Source organism: Zootoca vivipara, chromosome 14 (genome assembly GCF_963506605.1).
Source record: "Zootoca vivipara chromosome 14, rZooViv1.1, whole genome shotgun sequence".
Lineage (NCBI taxonomy): Eukaryota > Metazoa > Chordata > Lepidosauria > Squamata > Lacertidae > Zootoca > Zootoca vivipara.
In genome coordinates, this window is record NC_083289.1 from 3,681,468 (window position 1) to 3,705,078 (window position 23,611).

The following is a 23,611-nucleotide window of genomic DNA, read 5'->3' on the forward strand; positions in this document are numbered from 1 at the left end:
ATATAGGAAATTGAATGCAGATTTCCAAAAAAAAAGCAAGGAGACAAAAGAGGGCCTTCTTAAACGAGCAATGCAAAGAAACAGAGGAAAACAACAGAATGGGAAAAACCAGAGATCTGTTCAAGAAAATTGGAGATATAAAAGGAACATTTCGTACAAAGATTACCATAATACAGGACAAAAGTGGAAAGGACCTAACAGAAGCAGAAGACATCAAGAAGAGGTGGCAAGAATACACAGAGGAATTATACCAGAAAGATATGGAGGTCTCTTACATCCCAGGTAGTGTGGTTGCTGACCTTGAGCCAGACATCCTGGAGAGTGAAGTCAAATGGGCCTTAGAAAGCACTGCTAATAACAAGGCCAGTGGAAGTGATGATATTCCAGCTGAACTATTTAAAATTTTAAAAGATGATGCTGTTAAGGTGCTACACCCAATATGCCAGCAAGTTTGGAAAACTCAGCAATGGCCAGAGGATTGGAGAAGATCAGTCTACATCCCAATTCCAAAGAAGGGCAGTGCCAAAGAATACTCCAACTACCGCACAATTGCACTCTTTCACATGCTAGCAAGGTTAGGCTTAAAATTCTACAAGGCAGGCTTAGGCAGTATGTGGACCGAGAACTCCCAGAAGTACAAGCTGGATTTGGAAGGGGCAGAGGAACCAGAGACCAAATAGCAAACATGCGCTGGATTATGGAGAAAGCTAGAGGGTTTCAGAAAAACATCTACTTCTGCTTCATTGACTACGCAAAAGCATTTGACTGTGTTGACCACAGCAAACTATGGCAAGTTCTTAAAGAAATGGGTGTGCTTGATCATCTCATCTGTCTCCTGAGAAATCTCTATGTAGGACAAGAAGCTACAGTTAGAACTGAACATGGAATAACTGATTGATTCAAAATTGGGAAAGGAGTACGACAAGGCTGTATATTGTCTCCCTGCTTATTTAACTTATATGCAGAATTCATCATGCAAAAGGCTGGACTGGATGAATCCCAAGCCGGAATTAAGATTGCAGGAAGAAATATCAACAACCTCAGATATGCTGATGACACAACCTTGATGGCAGAAAGTGAGGAGGAATTAAAGAACCTTTTAATGAGGGTGAAAGAGGAGAGCGCAAAATATGGTCTGAAGCTCAACATAAAAAAACTAAGATCATGGCCACTGGTCCCATCACCTCCTGGCAAATAGAAGGGGAAGAAATGGAGGCAGTGAGAGATTTTACTTTCTTGGGTTCCATGATCACTGCAGATGGTGACAGCAGTCACAAAATTAGAAGACGCCTGCTTCTTGGGAGAAAAGCAATGACAAATCTAGACAGCATCTTAACAAGCAGAGACGTCACCTTGCCAACAAAGGTCTGTATAGTTAAAGCTGTGGTTTTCCCAGTACAGTAGTGATGTATGGAAGTGAGAGCTGGACCATAAAGAAGGCTGATCGCTGAAGAATTGATGCTTTTGAATTATGGTGCTGGAGGAGACTCTTGAGAGTCCCATGGACTGTAAGAAGATCAAACCTATCGATTCTTAAGGAAATCAGCCTTGAGTGCTCACTGGAAGGACAGATCGTGAAGCTGAGGCTCCAATACTTCGGCCACCTCATGAGAAGAGAAGTCTCCCTGGAAAAGACCCTGATGTTGGGAATGATTGAGGGCACAAGGAGAAGGGGACGACAGAGGACGAGATGGTTGGACAGTGTTCTCCAAGCCACCAGTTGGACAGTGTTCTCGAAGTCTGACCAAACTGCGGGAGGCAGTGGAAGACAGGAGTGCCTGGCGTGCTCTGGTCCATGGGGTTATAAAGAGTCAGACACGACTAAACAACCAAACAACAACAACAGTTTCATAGAAGAATGCTAAAGATGGGATCAAGCCAAACTGGAGAAAACAGACACCAATTTTTGTGACAGATTCTTACCCTCTTTGGCCCAAATAAATTGTTGTACAGGGTTCGGAAGCTCTTTCTTGTATAGTTGCAGCGATATGCCCCTCCCATGAGATATTCAAGGACCAGGCCAATGTCGATGAGGCTGATGTGGTAATCTGGTGGCAGATTTCCCTAGAAAACCCCCAAACAATTGTTTTGAAGCAAAATGTAAGCATGAGGGTATATATTTAGGACGCAGTCTGACACACATCTATGAGACCAACAGTGTCTAATTGTAGCCAAGCATAGACAAAAATCTGCTCTTTAATCTCAGGAACCATGATGCAAAATGTGGTTATGATATTTCAAGAGGTATCGAAATGCACAGTACACAAACATCTTTCCAAAATATATAGCACCTGTAGATTAATATTACAATCCTATACACACTTCTCTGGAAGTAGTTCTCATTAAACTCCCATTAAACTTTAAATGCATGCCTACGCAGAAATGACTTCTGAATGAGAAGGACTGGCATCTGATTGAACTGGCTTGAAGTTTTGCTGTTACCTCCAGTGACTAGCTCATAGGGAGACAGGCCAGCCCAACCAGCTGGTGGGTCCCATGTGGCCTGAGGTGATGCACGTGGTCCCGCAAAGGGCGTCCACAAAAGGAGGTGTGAGCGCTCATTCCCTTATTCTGGGGATGGGCAGACAAGCAGTTCCCTGCATGGATATATGTACCACGGTAAATTGACACAATAAATTGTGTGTATTCACTCTGTTAAACTGAAAGAGAACTACACCAGGGTGTGACTAGGAGACTCTCAGACTAACTCCCATTTTTTAACAATTTTAAATAATAATTAAAAATGGAGGGAATATCACAAATGTTTTGCTTTGCTGTTGAAAATCTTCACTCACTAACCAAGAATTTCATTCTCGCCACTAGGTCTGATTCACCAGAGAGGGAATCTCCCGGATGGCTCCCTCTGTAGCAAACCATTATTTTTTTATCTCCATGAAATGGCATCTTTGAAAGCATTAGAAATGGATGTATTTTGACTAAGTTTTACATCTTCCACCTAATCTGATCAGCTTTTGTCTATTTGGAGCTTTTTATCCATTCAAGAATTCAATTTTCTTAAGGGCAGTTCAAAGTTCTTTCAATAATGCAGCAGAGGGAAGCCCCGCCCCCTCCCCTTGGGTGATATTACATTTGGACCAGACTCTCAGATGGGGGGAAGGAAGGATGATCAACACATTCATGGGAAGTTGTCCTGGAAAAACCCGCACTGAAATGAGCAGAAGCTGTGTAAAAGCACTACTGGGAACCGTGACCTTGATCCTTTCTAGTAGCACAATGATGGTGTGTGATGACAGTTGGGACACCAAGCAGGAAAACCAGGTTGAGTGCCTATCAAAACGTTGCAGCCGGCCTCTCCTACCGTATTACTAGCTTCAGTGTTAGCCTATGCAGCTGCTTGTGAATGAGCTTCACAAGCCTCCAGATACCTGGACACATCTCTGGGTGTTACTGGTTCTGACAGCTGCTGCAGGCAACACAGAAAGCCTCCCTCCCAGCACCTTTGATCCCCATCCATTCACTCTACTGCAGCAACATATCTCTTTGGAGAACAGGGAAGTCACTTGAGTGAACAGCCCATCGGGATGTGGTGGCTCAAGATTCTCAAACTGGTACCCACTGGTTTTTAATGGTTAGGAAGAGAAAAAGGATTCCCTTGCCACAACTTGGGAGAAGACAGTGCTCCCCATCTCAGTTTGGTTAGGGGATGCCTCCCCTGTCCCCTCCTCCCCAGCTTGTGCTCTTCGGAGGCACCCAAAGGGTATCAGGGCGGCCCTTTGGTACAGAGAAATCTGACCACCTGGTGCTATTAAGCAAACTCATGTTCATAACAATTCACAGCATCTCGATGCCAAACAAGCTTCTGATTAATCTGCAGCCCTTGATTTGGTAAACAAGTAGGTGTATAACCTCCTCTCTCATATTGCTGAAGATTGGATGGTTACGTTTAAAAATCTGGCATGCATCCTGAATCTCTGATCTGAACACAATGCCACCTTGTTTAAGCTGGTTGTCTTTTATGTGCCATGGTACGCGCAATGAGGTCTAGTCTACAAAAACATGGGACGATAGCTAACTAAGATGAAAATGAAACACTCTAAGCAAGCCATTCACCTCCATGTTAACCAAGACAAATCCCCCAGATTGTCGCTGAATGAGAATGAGCCATGGGAATGCAATGGAGGGGGAGAGAGAGAGAGAGATGGAGAAACATACAACAATGTGTTAATGACATTGAAAAATGCTAGCCATGGAGCATGAGATATGAGTTCACAACATGCACCCAGTACACCATGAATGTGACCAGCTATGACACAGACCCCCATGAATGCAATGTGTCCTTTCTTATTTGCTAGTCTCCCTTCTCTCCAATGAACACATGAACCATTCTGCTGGATCAGACCAGAGGCCAGTGTAGTCTCACTTTCTGTTTCCAGTAGCAACCAGTCCATTGCCTCTAGGGCAGGGGTTGGCAAGGTTTACCGGCCATGGGCCAGATCACTCCAATGGAGATCGTCCGTGGGCTGGACTGGTGCAGCGCAGCGCCGGAAATTGCTTCTGCGCCTGCGCAGAAGCGATTTTCGGTGTCTGGACATGCGCAGACGCAATTTCCAGTATCTGCACATGTGCAGACGCAATTTCCGGTGCTGCTCAGCGAGTCCCCGTGCCGCGCTGTTTTAGCACAGCATGCACGGGACTTGCCAAGCGGGCGGCTCAGTTCAGGGGCGGCTCGTGGGCCGGTAAAACGGTCTTTGTGGGCCGCATCCGGCCCATGGGCTGCATGTTGCCAACCCCTGCTCTAGGGGCTCACCAGCAGGGCATCATCTCCCCTTGCTGTTCCCTTCAGAAGTATCCTGCCATTGAACACAGGCATTTCCACACATTAGTTATCATTGCTAACAGAAGGCTTTTTAAGACTTCCATTCTTCATGAATGTGTCTTATCACTTTAAAAAGCCTGCCATATAAGTAGAAGACAACTTTTATTCACAACAATTTTCTTTCAAGACTTGGACTTTGGTAAAGGTAAAGGGACCCCTGATTGTTAGGTCCAGTTGCAGACAACTCTGGGGTTGTGGCGCACATCTCGCTTTATTGACCGAAGGAGCTGGCGTACAGCATGTGGCCACCATGACAAAGCCGCTTCTGGCGAACCAGAGCAGCGCACGGAAAACACCGTTTACCTTCCCACCGGAGCGGTACCTATTTATCTACCTGGACTTTGACGTGCTTTCAAACTGCTAGGTTGGCAGGAGCAGGGACCGAGCAACGGGAGCTCACCCCGTTGCGGGGATTCGAACTGCTGACCTTCTGATCGGCAAGCCCTAGGCTCTGTGGTTTGGACCACAGCACCACCCACATTACTTAACCCATATGTGACTCTTTTATGGTTTTACATACATATTTTTATTTGTATGCTGCCTTTCCACAGTTCAAACCATGCTCAAGGTGGCTTACAGCTTGAAAAAATTCATAACTACAACATAATGAAAGTAGTCCTAAAGAATAAATAAAACATTATAACCTAATTCACACTTCAAGAACCATAACATGGACCAAAACCCAGCTATCCTTTGCAACTTGCACTTCCCCAAATTTTGTGATGCAGTTCTCCAACCAAAATAAAAAAATTCCTTCAGTAGCACCTTAAAGAATTTTTTTATTTTGCTTCGACTCAGACCAACACGGCTACCTACCTGTAACTTCTCCAACCAAGTAATGTGCACAAAAATGTATACATATGAGGGAAAGTGTGCATAGAAATGCACATATTGGTGATAATAACATATAAAAGATGCATTTTATTAGGGAAAATTGCTTTCAAAATGTGTGTATTAGTTAAAACTGCATACAAAATTTTATTAAGAGAAATTCATGCTTAAATGCTGATGAATTTTCATGAGGATTGGGATCCCCCACCATCAAAACTGCTGTGGAATTGTGGAGAAATGAACACAGATTGGAAATGTGAGAAAGACAGAGAAACTGTCTTTGACAGATTCTTCTCTCCCTAAGTAGTATCTTGTGGGCCCAATGGGACAATGGTTTGACATACGTCTACTTCATGTGTCAGACAAATAGGAGCTCCCTACTCTTGGGAAAATGCAGAATGATTTTACACCCCCCCAATTTTACCCCCTCTCCAAATTAACAGTTTTACCCTTGTTTCCCTAAGATCCTCCTTTCTAATCATTCCATGTTTTTGCAATGCCACTTCCAAATAACTACATATGCAAGAAGCTGACTTTATCATTAGAGAAAACATGCAGTTTTTGAAGAAACATTTTGGAGACCACATGTGACCCACCATCAAATAACACATGATTTTCCTGTTGACTTGTGCAATTGAGATAAGTGCGAAAAAAACATTTTGCTCATCCCTGCTTCCATTCCCAGTCTGAAAACATTTCTGCCATACCTTTTTTACATCTCTGACAAGCAGATGCAGGGTATTTGGTGGACCCAGTCTCTGAAAAAGACAACATGGCCGGTCACTGTCAGGAGGATATTTAATATGGGAATGGTTTAATAAAAGCATTCTCTTATTTACACCAGCCAGTGCTGACTGGGGTAGATGGGAGTTGTAGTTCAAAATATCTGGTTGGTGAAGGCTCATTTGCACCAATATGGGAACTGTACCAGCTCCTGACCATGTCCACCTCTCATTGCTGCCCATTCCCTTTCATACTTTTTTCTCTCTCAAACTCCTCCTCCCGCCTTTTACTTCATTCCCCCAAACCATGTCCTCTTCAAAAAGTGGGGCTGCACCCCATGCTCTCTGTCCACTACCACAAGTCGTCTTGCACTAATGGTTGGGCAAGTTTTAATGTAGAGCAACAGAGGAATCCAATAGAACAGTTGCGCTAGTGGGAAATTGTTGCACAACAGATTTGTGCAACAAAGCTTCCAGCAACCTGCTTGTGCTTTCTCTTGCACAACAGCATCCCAAGGGAGCAAAGCATTTTGCTAGTGGAACAAGCATACTGCTAAGTGACTTTAACTTAGCATGACATTGGATACAGCCCTTTGTTTCCAAGGCCCTGATCCTTCTACACCTGCTAGCCTAGCACCTCCTCTTCAAGATCTGTCCACCTCACTAGGGTCAGAACAGTTTAGTCTATGACAGTCAGAGGCACACAGGATCAATACGGGATCAACTGGTGCCTCTTAGGATCAGAGCAGCACAACCAATGGGAGTTGTGCATTCCCACCTCTGTGCTGATCAAGTCACTGCCAGAAGTTTTATCAAGATCTCTTAGCATATCATCTCTTCACTCACCGTGTTGTAAAGCTCTTCCAGTCGTGGGATGGTGAGGAAGCGCTGCATGCTGACGCCGTTTTCAATCAGTAGCTTCACGAAGTCCACCCGATCCAGCACGAGAGCATCAAGCATCGCTTGCTCCAGGGAATTTACCTACAGAGAGGATGGGACGCACTCTGAATTGAAATTCCAAATATATAGAAACAGTGTGAAGATGCCATGTTGGAAAACCTGCTTTGTTGAAGGCTGGTGTTTGGGAGGTGTCACCATCATCTGTGGTCAGACCTCTTTTTCAGCTGGAACTCACTAGAACTCAGTTCACAAACCCTTGTTATCTTGGAATGGCAGTGGTGCCTACCTGAGAGGTGCCGTTGCCATTCTAAGATAACAAGGGTTCATGGGGAGCTCTGGCACCTCTTTCCCCAGAAAATAGCACTGCCTGTGGTCCATTTCATGATTCATTGCATTTATTTCACATTGAGCACTGATTTGCACGTGGTGCCCCCACTCAAGGGCGTACCCACCACGGGGCAAGTTAGGGCAGCTGCCCTACTCTAGAAGCCAGCTGCACCCCCCCCCAAGCTAAAAAGAAAGAAGAAATCTCAATGCAAAAAGCGGGGCGCACGGCCCCAGCCAGAAAGAAACAGACCAGCCCTCCCCCCTTTCCCCTTTCCATAACCCATCGCACTTTCTCCTCTCCCCCTCCCACTATCGAGCTGCAAAAGCGGTGGGGTGTAAACGTAAGAGACGGAGGGATCCTCGCTTGTTCTCCCCACCCCGACCACCCCCACCAAGAAGTCACTTCTTTGTAGTTTTCTCCCCTGCAGCAGGAGAAACAGACACTCCCCCAATTCGAAATACAGTCAGTCAGCAGCAGCAAACGCACACACACACACACACACACACACACACACACACACTGCAGGCTCCTTCAACCCTTCCAAGATCCTCCCTCCCCCCACTTTCTCCCCGGATCGAGGCACTCACACTCACTTTTCTGGCTGGGTGCCTTGATGTCTATGCAGAGCAGCTGCAGGGGCAGGGGCAGCTCAGCCAGGGACAGTGGCTGCGGAGCCAGCCCAGGAGGCACAGTGGGGAGCTGGGTGGGAAGCAGAGGAGGAGGAGGCTGAGCCGTCTGCGCTCGGGGCAGAAACAGCGCACCCGGGGGATGGGGCGAGCTGCCCAGAGGGGCGACCAGTGCCGTGGGCAGGGGGGCAGGAGGGGGCAATTCCCCCCCTAGAAGCAAAAGGCTAAGGGGCGCAGCGTGGCAGCCCCAGGCTCCGGCTCCCAGCGCAAAGCTCCAGAGGCACGAGGGGAGCGTAAGCGGAGGAGCGCTAAGCGGGGAGTGTAAGTGGAGGAGGCAGCCACAGGCTCGCGTTCCCCGCGCACCTCTGGAGCTTCGCGCCGGGAACAAGAGCCTGGGGCTGCCTCCTCAGAAGAGCTGGGAGGACGCAGGCCACGTAGCCCCGCCCACATTTCCACTGTGGCCCCTCCCCTCCCGCCCCTTGCCCCCCCCTAATTTTGATCCTGGGTACGCCCCTGCCCCCACTCCCTAATGCATGCACCAGGGCCGTGTGGGGGCTGCTATGAATGACTGTACAAGCCATATAGTGACAGTCCCCATGTGAAGATGGTGATTCTCACTAACAGTGTTCCCAGGTAAGTGCTGCCTGGCCGCAGTCTCTCCCCACCCCCTGCATGCTTGAAGCACACAAGTTCTCCCACAGGAATGAGCCAGACCTCATCAATTTATTAATTTCTCACCTACACAGGGCTTATGCACTATTCTGGGCAGTTACCAACAAGGATGGGGACTGTGTACATTTCGGTTTCTCTCAGTTTCTCATTTTTCTAGTCTTAAGTTCAGCTCTCCATATTGCCACATCAGTTTGTGATTTAAAAAACTCAAACAAGGCTTCTCGTGAATATTCGTCAGCACTTTTGTGCAAATTTCCCCCACTATGCACCTGAGAAGCGGCTTTGTCATGCTGGCCACATGACCTGGAAGCTATACACCGGCTCCCTCGGCCAATAATGCGAGATGAGCGCGCAACCCCAGAGTCGGTCACGACTGGACCTAGGTCAGGGGTCCCTTTACCTTATGCACCTCTTAATATGCACTGTCCCCTCATATACACATTTTTGCGAAGCAATTATCCCTAATTTAATGCACTTTTGTATGTTAGTTTCACTAAGACATGCATTTACATTACACAGTTCAGTAGAGAACTCCACTGCAAAATTTGGATGTGTGAATTTCAAAGGATGGCTGTTTTTGGCTCAAATTAGGCAAGCTCACATTTAAATGTGAACTGAACTGAGTTTCTCCCCCATCCCTAGCTATCAATATTTAAAACCATTTATGAAATATAATGCAGTTTAAAACTACAATGTAAGAAAAACAGAGGGCTGTAGAAGTTAAAACAAGGCATTGGATAAAGCACATTATTTATCTTTTAAAGCATGGCTGGGGAATAGCTGTGGCCACAGACCATACCTGCCAAGTTGCTGTCGGAGAAATAAGGGACGGGGTGGAAGTAGCAGACCGGAAGTAGCGCTGCCGCCATTTTGGAACTGGGTGGAGCATGCTCAGAAGTGACTTTTGATGCTGCTTTGCCCAGTTCCAAAATGGCCACCGCACCAGAAGTCGCACTGCAGCCATTTTGGAACTGGGCAGAGCAGCATCAAAAGTCACTTCTGAGCATGCTCCGCCCAGTTCCAAAATGGCCACCGTGCCAGAATAAACCGGGGAAAAACAAAAAAATCCGTTTTTTTCAGCTAGGAACAGCTGGAAAAACGGGGATTTTCCAGGGAATACAGGAGACTTGGCAGCTATGCCACAGACGTTGTTGGACTCCCAACTCTCTTCAGCTCCAGCCAGCATGGCCAGCAGCCCAGGATGATGGGAACCAGGGTCCAATAACATCTGGAGGGCTACAGATTCCTCCACTCCTGTGATTCGCCAAAAGCCCATCTAAACAAAGGTTTTGCGTGCATTCCAAAACGTGCAAAGGGTGGCTTGCTTCCATAGCCACAAGGTCATGGTTCAGGTGCTGTGTATTACATCAACCTTTTGGTTTTAAAGCCCGGATAATCAACCATGGAATAAATCTATTCTATAAGCATATGAAGGGCCACTTCAGGTAAATATTCTGGCTTCTGGAGCTTACATCCCAAGGGCACATCCAGGCACATGGTGCAAATGGAGGTGGGGAAGGTTATGCCCACAAGCGATACATGAGTGATAGTCCAGAAAGGACCAGCATCTCTCTGAAGTCATATTGTGGTTAGAAGTCACCATTTACATGTTATGCGTGGCCACAAAACAGTAGCCTCCAAACCCCAATGCCATGAAGATGGCTAAAAGGTGCACTGAAATACTTTTCTTCTAAAAGGGCAGCCAAAGCCACAGTGCACTTAGGCCCAGCTATTCTTCAGGGGGCTTCTCCCCTGCTGACACAGAGAGAAACATGCATACATCTGAAATTGGCTGTGAAACTGGAAAAGCATAAAGGAGGAAATGAACCAGTGAAGGCAATTGGCGTTCAGAGCAAAGGAAGGGCAATGCCATTTTTAAGCTCACCCAGTTCAGTAGCTCAAGTTTCCTTGGATCTGTTTCTTCCTCCGGTTCTTCTTTCTGTTTCCCACCTTTCTTCTTGCCTTTTCCTTTCCCTCTTGCTGCTTTTGCTTGAGGTGCCGGAGATTTCTTCTCCTTTTCTGGGGCTGTCCCATCCGTAACTGCAAGGCTTCCCAATGGCTGCAGTTAACAGAACACAAAATGGAGGTCCAGGGGGTGCTGAACCAATGCGCCACAAGGTGCCCCATATGCAGCCTATGCATACACCAATCAGCATTTCCGTCTGCATCAGGGATTCTAACAAAAAACTGGCCAGTAGACCAGGTGAAAGAGTGATTAAAGGGACTGCAAAGAGCCCCAGGTTCAATCCCTGGCATCTTCAGGTGGGGCTATGAATGTCCTCTGCCCAAAACTCGGGGGGACAACATTAAGCTAGATGGACCAATGGCCTGGCTCAGTATCAGACAGCTTCCTGTGTTTCCAATACTTCCGTTTTACAGTTGAAGAGCACTGAGGCTGAGAAAGAAGCAATTAGCATGCAAGACCTGCAATTGCAAGGATTCTCCCCAACCCGATGCAACTTTACTTGCTACTGAAATCATCGCTGATCTACTGCATTGCCCAATCTTCCCTGATGTAGAGCATCATATAGCTGTCCAACCTAGAAGTGGGAGTGTGGTGACATTTTATTTTATTTAAAAAAAACAACCTCTCTATGCAAAGATTTACCGGCCAATGATGCCCAAAGACGAAGATTTGACTGCGTGCAATATCCACACGGTTCCAGGCCAATGCTAAGCTCAGCTGATCTGGTGCAGATGCATTAGTACCTAAGCAAACAAGCAAGTATTTACCACTCAGTGTATAGAATCTCAGCTTTCTGCCAATTAAACAAGCAAGCAAGCAAAACCCAATCAGAACTCCAGTCCTACTCACTATGATGGAAGTATTTCCTCCGTCAAGAAATATATCAAATTGTTAGTTTCAAAAGCTACAAGAAACAGCAGCTTCAGCTGGGAGGCAAGAATGAGATATGTCTTTTTCATATCTTTGGCAAACTGAGTGAACTGAAAATATAGAATTGGTGGGGACCTGCATATCTCCTTTGTCTCCACTGGTATGCTTACTATGCATGTCTGACATAGAAGGTATGCAGGGAGAATGCAGGGAGGCACACATGCTTGCAACATTAATGTCTTGCTCATCCAGGAACTTCTGAATTGTCCAGAGGCTTCTGGGTGACTGTAGCAGCTGCTGTCAAAAACAATGGCTTGGATACAAAGAACTGAGTTGAAAGAGTAAACGTTTTAGCACTGTCCTCTGAACTTTTGCATAAGCTGCTGAAATACTTCTCACTGTGCAGCACCGTGATTTATTGTGGCTGTCTTACAGTTGAAAGGCAGGGTGACTGAGGAAGACACAGGCTGTCACATATACCACTGTTCTCTTGTTTGGTCACAGCAAATCAGATCGCTGCTACTATAGGTCACATAGTGGCCTTTGTGTATGGGATGGCTGGTTCAAGTGCTGCTGCATAGAGCAGACCATAGATGTTGCATCGTGCATGAAGAAAGTCAATGTGACTGGTTGTGCCTACTCTGTATTCAGCGTAAACCACTTGCAGAAGGTGGAACAGGCCAATTGTCAAACATGTTCAAATTTTAAAACCAAAGAAGGGCTCCTCTTTTCTTCCGTGTCCTGAGACATGAAAAAAAGTTTTTTATCAAAAAACTTCATTAGCATACTTCTCCTCCCATCAGTGTTTAAACATTTAGCACAAGTGGCCATCAATGTAATTTATTGTGTTGCATTAAAGGAAAAACAATATCTTCTAGCACATATGACCCCAGGGTAGAAGGAAAAGTTTAGGAAAAAGAATGTAATGGAAAATTCAGTAGCAGACGTAGCCTCTATATACTGGGCTTCTCTATAATCTAAGTGAGCCCAAATAAACATTTAACATTTGGTACATAATTAACCTAGAGATCCATGAGTCAGTTGGGTTGCTAGCCAGATATGCAAATGGAGGTGATATATTTCATCAGTTTTCTGTATTCTTGCTTGGATAGCTCACCTTTAAGTAGAGCTGTTAAGATGGACATCTCAATATCTTGCTGCCCCTCAGAGCCCATGCGGAACACGGTGATCTAAAAGTTCAGCAAAAAGTGATGGGAAAGCGTAAGCAATACCTCCATATCCCTTTGGTGCAGCTCTGCTCTTCTGTGTAGCTCTACTGCTTGCATGTATCAGTGATGCTCCCAACAACTGAACACAATATCCCCCAAAGCAGTCCCCCAAAGTCAAATTTTGGTCATGCTCAGGAAGTCAGGCAAGTATTGCCCTAGGCAGGCTTCCCAGGACATGGTGTTCTGTAGATGAGGTCTGGCCACCAAGAAAACCGTGTCATCGTGCATGCCCATCCGCCAGGCCTCAGATGGAGACAGGACACAGGGAAGGGCTTCCAAGGATGTTGAGCATGCCTCTTGCACAACACAGTTGTGCTGCATGGCAAATCCATTGGCAGGAACTAAAATGGTGGGGTGAAGTTGAGTATCAGCAGGATTGGTTCAAGGGGGACTTTGCCATCATCTCTGCCCTGAGCTTTTCTCCTTCGCCAACCTTGTGCCCTCCAAATGTTCTGGACTATAACTCCCATCAGCCCCAACCAGCATAGTTGGGTAGAATAAGGCGGCCTTATAGGCTGCTGTGCCACTCAGCCGCGGATTGTAGCCTTGGTTTTAAAATAATATGCTGCTATGGTCCTTGGAGATGTCTGCAAAGCCATAAAGAGTATCATTCAATTGGCACAGGAGAGAGGGAGAGGGAGACCATTTATCCTCAGACACTGGGATTTATATTTAATCTGATCAAATTGGTCTCCTAACTTATTCTCAAAAACAAATAAATAGAAGAGGAAAAGTCCTCTAATTGCTATTGCTAAAAAATGTACATTCTGTAATTTGCTTACTTTACTTTGTGAGGAGGGAGATGCGAAATAAGTCATTTGTTGATGGAGGCCTTTAAGAAGCTTGATGGACTGATTATATAATCAGAAGGGCTTCCCCACTAGCCCAGATGGTGGTGCCACATGACTGGCTAAATATCTAAAGGGGTGGCCAAGTCCTAAAATGCCAATTAGCCAAATAATGGTATTGACTTAAATCCAGTTAATAGGGGTTTTTCCAACGCAGATGCAAATGGCGTCAGGCTAAGTAACATATATAATCACCTTTTCGCATTTGTCTTTCTAGTCCGTAATTCTAGTCATAGTTCAAACATTTGGAAGGCACCAGGTTGGGGAAGGCTGATCTAGGGCGATATTGCCCACACTGATCAGCAGTGGCTCTCTGATGTGCCAAATCATTATTCAGCAACAAATCAGTTTTATTAAAGGTAACAACGTTGAACTCCAGCTCCCATTAGCTCTAGCCATCAAAACCAATGGTCAGGGATTTTGGGAGCTGTAGCCCAACAACATACGGCAGGCACCACACTGCCTATCCCTGGAACTCCTCAGACCTCACTCTTGGGTCCAAATGAGAAGTGAGGGTTGGAGGTTGTGAGTGAGAAAGGTGGGTCAGACTTTGGGAGGTGCCTTTCATCATTTGCCCTGGCTGTGGCTTGCATCACGAGTCCTCCTCCTCCTCCTCCTCCTCCTCCTCCTCCTCCTCCTCCTCCTCCTCCTCCTCCTCCTCCTCCTCCTCCTCCGCGTGGTGTCTGATTTTTCAGCAGGAAGCTGGCTCAGGGAGGAAAGGGTTTGCTCTCTCCTCCCACTGTGCAGCAGCGGCCTTGATCTGGTTCTGGCTGTTTTGGCTTGAAAAAGAATGTGCCCAGGGCCTCTCATTTGAGAAGTGTCCCCCATGCTATGCTTGGCCCTGATACTCAATTGGTTCTGCAAGTGAAGTGTAAGATGCTTACAAGTTCTTTCTTTTTCATGCACTCCATGAGAATAACAAACAGCTGGTGAGCTTGGTTCCTGCTGTAGTTAAAGGTTTTCTGAATGGTGACAAGCAGCTGGTCCCTCAGAGACTCACTTATGATGCTAATGTCAAGAGACAAAACAAAAAACAAATATTTTCATGCTTAGACTTCAGGAATGAAGGCAAATGGATTTGTTTGTTTGGTTTTCAGAACACAACCCTTGGAGTACAAACTTGTGTTGCTCTCCTCAAAGTAAGTCCCACTGAATTCAATGATGCATAAGATTGCAGCCTTCATTATATAATTTTAACCAATTTAACCAATTGTAACTGTTTCAAGGTAGGTTAGGCTGAGAGGCAGTGACTGGTCCAAGGTTGGAGGATGGATGACTGAGACCCTACCTGCCTGCAAACTGTCTTGCCAGAGTGGTGCATGCTCTGGTTATCTCCCGCTTGGACTACTGCAATGCACTCTATGTGGGGCTACCTTTGAAGGTCCGGAAACTGCAATTAATCCAGAATGTGGCAGCTAGACTAGTGACTGGGAGTGGCTGCCGAGACCACATAACACCGGTCCTGAGAGATCTACATTGGCTCCCAGTACATTTCCGAGCACAATTCAGAGTGTTGGCACTGACCTTTAAAGCCCTAAACAGCCTTGGACCAGTATACCTGAGGGAGCATCTCCACCCCCATCATTCAGCCTGGACACTGAGATCCAGCACCGGGGCTTTCTGGAGGTTCCCTCAATGCAAGAAGTGAGGTTACAGGGAACCAGACAGAGGGCCTTCTCGGCAGTGGCACCTGCCCTGTGGAATGCCCTTCCAACAGATGTCAAGAAAACAAGCAGCTATCCTACTTTTTAAAAGACACCTGAAGTTTTTAATATTTAATGCTGTATTGCTTTAATATTTGATTGGGAGCCGCTCAGAGGGGCTGGGGAGACTCCCAGCAAGTTCATAGAGGAGACAATATTGGAACCTCGGTCAACAGCTCAGGTTTTGCACCATGCAAATAAGCCTTCCGTTGTGCACTCCCTCCTCTCCTAGTCCTCACATGCACCAAACAGCTAAAACTGTAGTTTGATTTGTTTGAACATAACAGTCTGGTTTGGATGTTATACTAAATGAGGAACCGTGCACAAGCCTCTAGCTTCAGTACTCCCAGCTCCCCTCTCCTCATCCAGTCCAGCCACAAGGAAGAGATTGGAAGATGTCCACTTCCCTGTTTAAGCTCACTGTGATGTGTTGTTATCTCCAAAGCTGAAACTGGTTTCTTTTTAGACTATGGTTCATCAAAACAAGTCAAGATCAGAAATCATGGTTTAGCTGTGGCTGATGGCTGGGTTTCCCCAGCCACTCTGGGCGGCTTCCAACAGAAAAATGAAATAAAATAATCTATTAAACATTAAAAGCCTCCCTAAACAGAGCTGCCTTCAGATGTCTTCTAAAAATCTGGTAGCTGTTTTTCTCTTTGACATCTGATGGGAGGGCATTCCACAGGGCGGGCGCCACCACCGAGAAGGCCCTCTGCCTGGTTCCCTGCAACTTGGCTTCTCGCAACGAGGGAACCGCCAGAAGGCCCTCGGTACTAGACCTCAGTGTCCGGGCAGAACGATGCGGGTGGAAACGCTCCTTCAGGTTGAAACTAAACATAGTTTGTCGAAGTTTGTATGTAGCAGCAAACTGTGGTTAGATTAAACCAGGGTGCTTCCCATCTCCTCTGGCATGTGCTGGGGGAGTGGGGGCACTCAAGCTCATGGCTTGATCAGGCTTGTTCACATAGTGCTAAATAATGGTTCAGTGATAAGTGGCAAATTGTGGTTTCTCGAGAACATGGAAATAAGGTAAGCAAGAGGAAGGAGAGTGTGCACACAGTGTTTGTGTAGCTGGTCACAGCATGCTTTGGCGCTATGTATGAATAGGGACTCAGTCTCCTAACCACTACGTTACCCCAATTCTAACATGTCAGTTGTTCTTACCCTCCTTCTTCTGAGTACTTGTGTGCAAACGATAAGATGTCTGACGCTCGTCCGCTACCATCACAGATCACAACAGGAAGTGGCGGCTCTTCACGCAGGCATTCCAAGACGATGGATATCACATTGGGACCACCTTCAACTATCAGTCCAACCACAGGGACCCCCTGCCCCAGCCCTGTAGGACAAACCAAACAGACCATTAAACACCAAGTGAATGTTTTGAAAGAGTGGAAACTTCAGGTTCTCAGTGAAGCAGGATGCTGTACAAATACCAGGGCATGAGACAAGGAGAAGCTTCTGAATAATCTGTGAAATTGTACAGTACTTTTGATGAACAGCAGAGCCTGCTCGTAAAACTCAATAGAGGACACAGCAGTTACAGTGGCATAGAAATGGCATGAGTTTGTTGTGTAGACATGCTGCCTGCAAAATGACAGCCATCTAAAGTGCACTATTGGCTGTTTATTGTTAGGATGCAAATAATGGTCGGTCGGCGTTGACAGCTGAGCCCCCCTTTGCAGTCCCTGCCTCACTGTGATCTCCAGGCATAGGATGACAAAGGGAAGCCCATAGGTCACAGGATCCAGGCAGACTTGGTCACATGTCAGGAAGTTGGAGGACTAAAAGTAGAAAAATAATTATCTTGCACTTGGCATGATATGTCCTCAGGAAGTAGGTGCTTAAATTCTAAATGCTGAGGGTCAGGCAGAATTATAAGGAGATTAGTCTCAAGATGTAAAAGCTGAACAACAAAAAAAGCAGACGAAACCCCACATTGCCTTCTTAATGCACATTAGACAAATGGGGGATGGGGGAGAGAACACTTTGAACACCATATCCCTACTTCCAAACCAGCAATACGCTTACTTTAGACTCCTCTCTAGGGAGAGGTGAGAAACCTAGTGGCCTTCCATGCTTGGCCCATGGTGTGGGATTCCAGCTGCCATCATTCCTGACCCCTGACCATACTGGCTGATCAGAGTCCAACAAAATCCAGGCCAAATTCCCACCATACCTCTACAGCATTTCACTACCACTTTAAACTGTTGTGGCTTCCCCAAAAAAATCCCCAAAGAATTGTTTTGCTTTTACTTAGTGTCAGATCACTCACATACTGGTAAATAGAGGTAAACACCAGGTCTAAGGCATGTCCACGACTATGAGTTGGAGGGTGTCTGTCACAGGGTCGCTGGCGGCTACTCTAGAGTAACGACTCCGACACGTTGCCTTTTCATGCTTTTATTATGTGCAGACTATTTACAGTGCAGAAGCTGTACAATGTACATGTTCTCAGTCTGGGTCAGTACCCCGGAATGGGGATTCCCGCGTCTTTTTCCAACAAAGTAGTCTGGGAATCCCCAATCTCCTCCCCCTTTTCTTCATGCGCAGCTCCGGAACTGGAGGGAGGGGTCTTCTAGCCGTGTTTTCCTGCCTCCCTTTTTCCCTCTCCCTTCCTTCCTCTCCCGGTCGGCGCAGGGGCTCTGTGACCCTGTCAGAGCCCTGCCCCCTACTTCCTGTTTCCCCGCTGGACTCATCTCCTTCCCCGCTCCCGCTTGTGTTCGGAGAGGAACTGGTTGTCACGATGGGAGGGGGCAGTCTATAGCTCCTGTCCCTCACAGTGTCATATAGAAGAGGGTGAAAGGTTGTTTTCTGCTGCTCCAGAGAAGCAGACATGGAGCAATGGATTCAAGCTACAAGAAAGAAGATTCCACCTAAACATTAGGAAGAACCTCCCGACAGTAAGAGCTGTTCGACAGTGGAATTTGCTACCAGGGAGTGTGGTGGAGTCTCCTTCCTTCTGTCAGGAATGCTTTGATGGTGTGTCCTGCTTGGCAGGGGATTAGACTGGATGGCCCCTGTGGTCTCTTCCAACTCTATGATTCTATGATTCTATATTCAGGGACAGCCCCATGGAGGTCATGCTTTCCACGAAGTCCAATGCCCTGCTTCTGAGGATCAAGCAGGGCATATTGTTGTTCAACAGCAACTGGTATTCAGCAGCCTGCTGCTTCTGAACAGGGAGGCTCCATAGAGTCATCGTGGCAAGAAGCCACAGACAGGCCTCATCTCCTCTTCCATGATTTTCTCTTATCCATTTTTAAAGACAACTAAGATTTTCTCACATCTTGTGGCAACAAACTCCATATTTATGTCCTGAATCCCATTATTGTCTGTCCCAAAACGACCACTTCTCATTTTCATGGGATAAGCCACTCTTCTCGAGTTACAGGAGAGGGAGAGAAACACCTCCGTAATTCATATTTTGGGATTGAGCCTGGGCACCAGAGCAGGTTCTGAGCCTGAGCTGACAAGTCAACCTATGTGCCCAGCAGATGCCTCCGCCTTTCTGCCAGAATTGCCAACAAGGGCAGCAATTAGCATCCATGCACAGTTTTTAATATGGGTCTGGCAGCAGAAGGCCTGTTAGTTTTGGTATGTTTTCAGATTCAGGGCACTGATTTCACAGGCAGCAGTGTAATTCAGTGTACAAAGAACAAAGAAAGAAAGAAAGAAAGAGGACCCATTCTATTTATACAGGGTATATTGCCTCTCAGGACTTATCTCTCAGACCACCAGTGCGCTTGCACATCTACAGAAGACGGAAAGTGCTGGCAGCTGAGGCCAATAAACAAATAAATGTGCACTTACAAGTCAATACGTATAACGTGTGAGTGCAACAAATGTGTGTTTACCAGCCGTGGGCGTCATATAGGCATCCATGGCAGGAAACTGGGATTTCCCACGATTTCTTGCTGCATTTGCTCGGGGTGATACACTTGCATTCACCACCACGAATATAGCCCACTCTGCCAGCCACTTTCATCACTCTTGGATAGCATTGGGCAGGGGATGCAAAGCCGAGTCACCAGCCCCTGCACTCTGACAGAAAGAGCACCGGGGTGGGGGGGGGAGGAAGGGCATCCCAGAGGAAAGATGCCAATGCTCTTCCTGTTGGACTTCTCTCAGTAAGGTCCAGAGCCAGCCCAAGACATTTTGGCATCTCAGGTGAACCACAAAATTCCCCCCTCCCAGGAAGAAGGGGGAGTGAAGTTCTACATTAAGCACAAGGGGGGGGGGATAAGGATCTACGAGTGATACATTTGGGGGGGGCAGATCTGCTGGCCCTGTGGATCCTGCTACCTCATTGCTGGCCCAGCCCTGGTAAGGTCTATTGATCTTATACAGATTTTTGATAGGGGGTTATTATACCCCTAAGGTTATTCTCAGCAGCGACCTGTTTTGTGAATGAGCGATATATCTCTGGTTACTTACGTGTGTTGATTTTTTGGAGTGAGATGTGTTTCTCCAGCTGGCGCCTCAGCTTCACTTCTGCCCCGTATTTGCCAAAGGTGCCATTGTCGGCCAGGATGAAGTGCGTATGGGAACTGTTGAGCACAGAGAGTTTGCTTAGTGGGTTTGACATGGTTTGATAAACTCTTGTCACCTGTCAAAAAGAAAAGGGCATTTTTAATTTAAAAAGAAAATAGAAACAAATAAAAACTGGCTCAGATTTGCACTTGCATCTGGATTCTGGGAATATTGGACTTCAACTAGTTTAAACAGTAATTTCATCTCCTTCAGGAATCGTTGGGAACTGTAATCAGGGAGCTAGAGATCTCTCAAAAACCTTGCCAAACTATAATTCCCAGAATCCTTTGGGGAGGTGAACCATGGCAGTTATTCATTTACTTGTTGTTATTCCTGTAAAGTTCTCGGGGCAGCACACAGCACCCCCATTCTTCTATTTTCTTTCTTCTTGTGAAGTAGATTAGGCTGCCCTCCCCCCTGCCGCTCTTCCACACGGGCTCTGAATTGCTCGGCATTTTCATGGCACTTTAAAGAGGGTTTGAAGCATTTCAAGTACATTATGTCAGTGGCCCTTACTCGCTTGCAAAGTAGGCCAGGATTATTATCTTCTTATTGCAAAGGGAGGGCAAAAAGGTTCTGGCTTGCTTAATTCGTGGGTGTGTGAGGTAAAGTTGAAGCTAAGGATCTCACTGCTCAGCCAACACTGATATAAAGCTATATTGGTATAAAACTGTTTGCGGTGTGGACCTCCCCTCTGGACACTATTTCCAGTGAAGCCACGTTCAGAAAGTGAAAGACAGCTTAGTATAAAAGGCTCCTGTCTTTGGAGTAGTAAATGGCAATCTCAGTGGCCATGATGAATATACAGCCGTACCTTGGTTGAGAAACACCTTAGCAGTCGAACATTTTGTTTCCCAAACACCGCAAACCCAGAAGAGAGTGTTCCGGTTTGCAAATGTTCTTTTGGAAGCTGAACATCTGATGGGGCTTCTGTGGCTTCTGACTGAGTGCAGGAAGCTCCTGTAGCCAGTCGGAAGCTGCGCCTTGGAAACTGAACATTTTGGAAGTAGAACGGACTTCCGGAACGGATTCCATTCAGCTTCCAAGGTACGACTGTAGCTTTCAGCAACTGGGTAGCTCTTCATCCTGTTTGCTAGCTGCAGCTTGTCATACAGGCATAAGAAAAATGCAGCTGTTGAATTCTCCTCTTCTATTCCAGCTATCCAAGCCGCAAGACTCCAAACACTAACATTTACTGATACTAATATTTGCATTCTGCTTTTTTCTGCACACAAGAGACCTAATACTAAAGCACTAGATGAATGAGATCCAGCCATACTCAGAATTGCATACTATGCTGCTCCTCTGGCACAGCGGCAAAGAGGAGATTTCTTTCATACTAAGCAGTGTCCTGTTTATGTCTGAAAAATTAAGGAAAACTGTGGTTACTGGTACTTTAAATGTGGATTTGACAATGCATAATGTCATTGTTGCATGTGTTTGCGCATAAACCTATTCTGTCCCACTGCATCCCCACCCCTCCTCAAACTTCCATGAATATTTGCATATTCATACACCACATACTTTGGAATATATATTTATTTCCTTTCAAAATAAACATTTCTTTAAAAACAGATTAAATTTTAAAGATGTATTTCAAATTGCATTTTGATACATTTCAGAGACGAGAACACTGTCCAGAGATGTGCAAAATCTGATTAATCCATATTCTGATCCACACATTTGTTTGCAAGTGGAAACGCCTGGGGCTGGGGCTCATTCCATACCCTCCAACATTCCTCAGATGAAAATAGAGGCATTTCTCACTCCCCCCCCAACTGATCCTCCTTGATCTCCCATTTTTCTCCCCCCTCCCTACAGAACATTTCCACCACCCTTCTGCAACAGGACACAGCACGCCCGCCCACCACCATCCTGAGAAAACCTCTTAATCCTGGTTTTATTTAGTTTATTTAGAGAAAAATTTTATGCAACTGCTGCTGCAAGAATTTTGATTGCAACATACTGGAAGAAGCAAGAGGTACCAAAAATCAAAGAGTGGCAAGAGAAGGCATTTAGCTTTATAGATCTGGCTAAATTAACAGATTAAATCAGAGGATGCAGCAACCAAAAATTTTACCAAAGTTGGGGAAAATTTGGTGAGCATATGAGAAAACAATGCCCCACACTGCAGTCTTGGGTCTACTTCTAATATTCCATATTGATAAAAATCAAAATATAAAAGCGATATGTGAAATAAAGTGCTGAATATAGGGATAAGAAATATTGGAAAGCAGTAAAGGAAAAATATTCTAATAACTCGAGAGCATGACAAGTGGAAATCTAGTGATTGGAGAGGAGTTATATCGAGGTGATACTGATAGCTTTACAGTGGTACCTCTACTTACGAATTTAATGCGTTCCGAACGCACATTCGTAAGTCAAAAAAATTTGTAAGTCAAATCCCATAGGAATGCATTGGGAGAAAAAATTCGTAAGTCGAAGCAACCCTATCTAAAAATTCGTAAGTAGCAAAGATCCTATCTAAACCGCATCCAAGATGGCGGATGGAGCTCCGTTCATAAGTAGAAACATTCGTAAGTAGAGTTATTCGTCAGTAGAGGTACCACTGTATATAAAAATAGGTTAAGAGAATCAACAACTCTGTGGTATGTTAGTTGGAGTATTGGGCATACGATTTGATAATGAGGAGTGTTGATTGTGCTTACTTGATTTTATGTATATGTGTATGATTTTGATTTGTATGTTTTGTATGGTGTGCTTGATTTGTTTAATTTGTTTGACTGATTTGTATGTTTTAATTTAAAACTTCAATAAAATATATTTTAAAAAAATCCTGGTTTTAGTTTTATTTTTTTCTTTGCTGGATTTACAAAAAGAAAAGCACACACCAATAAATAAATTTTAGAAAGGGGCAAGATTAGATGCAGATGCACAAAGCATTAAAAACAACAAGACCCCTTGTGCTCTGCTCCTCCTTTCTTCCCACCCAGGGAGCTGGGACTGGGCCTCTGGGGTGGCAACCTCTCTTCCTCCTCAGCTGCTCTCCAGCAGCCATGGAGAGGCCACAGGTTGCTCCCTCGCAGCTGCCACCCCAGTCGTTCCGGAGAAGTGCCGGCTCATCGTCCTGAGCTTGGTGGAGGCAGCACTAGTGGAGGAAATAGGGACATTCTGGGATCAAATCAAAAGCTGGGGTGGCTTTTGTAATTCTGGGGCTGTCCCTGGAAAATCGGGACACTTGCATACCTGCCAAGCTGCTGTCAGAGAAATAAGGGACTGGGCCGGAAATAGCAGACCGGAAGTAGCGCTGTCGCCATTTTGGAACTGGGCGGAGCATGCTCAGAAGTGACTTTTGATGCTGCTTTGCCCAGTTCCAAAATGGCCGCTGCGCCAGAAGTCGCACTGCAGCCATTTCGGAACTGGGCAGAGCAGCATCAAAAGTCGCTTCTGAGCATGCTCCACCCAGTTCCAAAATGGCCGCCGCGACTTGTGGGATCTGAAGCTATGCCCAACACCAGTCCTGCTTTGCACCATGTCGAGATAAAGAACTACAGTACACACATTTTAGAAGACACCTGAAGGCTG

General features: G+C 45.9%; 1 protein-coding gene across 1 annotated transcript in view; it reads right to left on the minus strand.

Moving 5' to 3' along the window:
• Positions 1 to 23,611, minus strand: part of TRPM1 (transient receptor potential cation channel subfamily M member 1) — a 62,941-nt gene that overhangs the window by 27,538 nt on the left and 11,792 nt on the right. Inside the window, exons 7-15 of the mRNA XM_060283006.1 lie at positions 19,970 to 20,141; positions 16,697 to 16,871; positions 14,714 to 14,837; positions 12,870 to 12,942; positions 11,525 to 11,625; positions 10,802 to 10,975; positions 7,237 to 7,371; positions 6,376 to 6,426; positions 1,924 to 2,064 (exon numbers count right to left, since the gene is read on the minus strand). Of these exons, the coding sequence (XP_060138989.1) occupies positions 1,924 to 2,064; positions 6,376 to 6,426; positions 7,237 to 7,371; positions 10,802 to 10,975; positions 11,525 to 11,625; positions 12,870 to 12,942; positions 14,714 to 14,837; positions 16,697 to 16,871; positions 19,970 to 20,141 (1,146 nt within the window). The remainder of the gene's footprint in view (positions 1 to 1,923; positions 2,065 to 6,375; positions 6,427 to 7,236; positions 7,372 to 10,801; positions 10,976 to 11,524; positions 11,626 to 12,869; positions 12,943 to 14,713; positions 14,838 to 16,696; positions 16,872 to 19,969; positions 20,142 to 23,611) is intronic.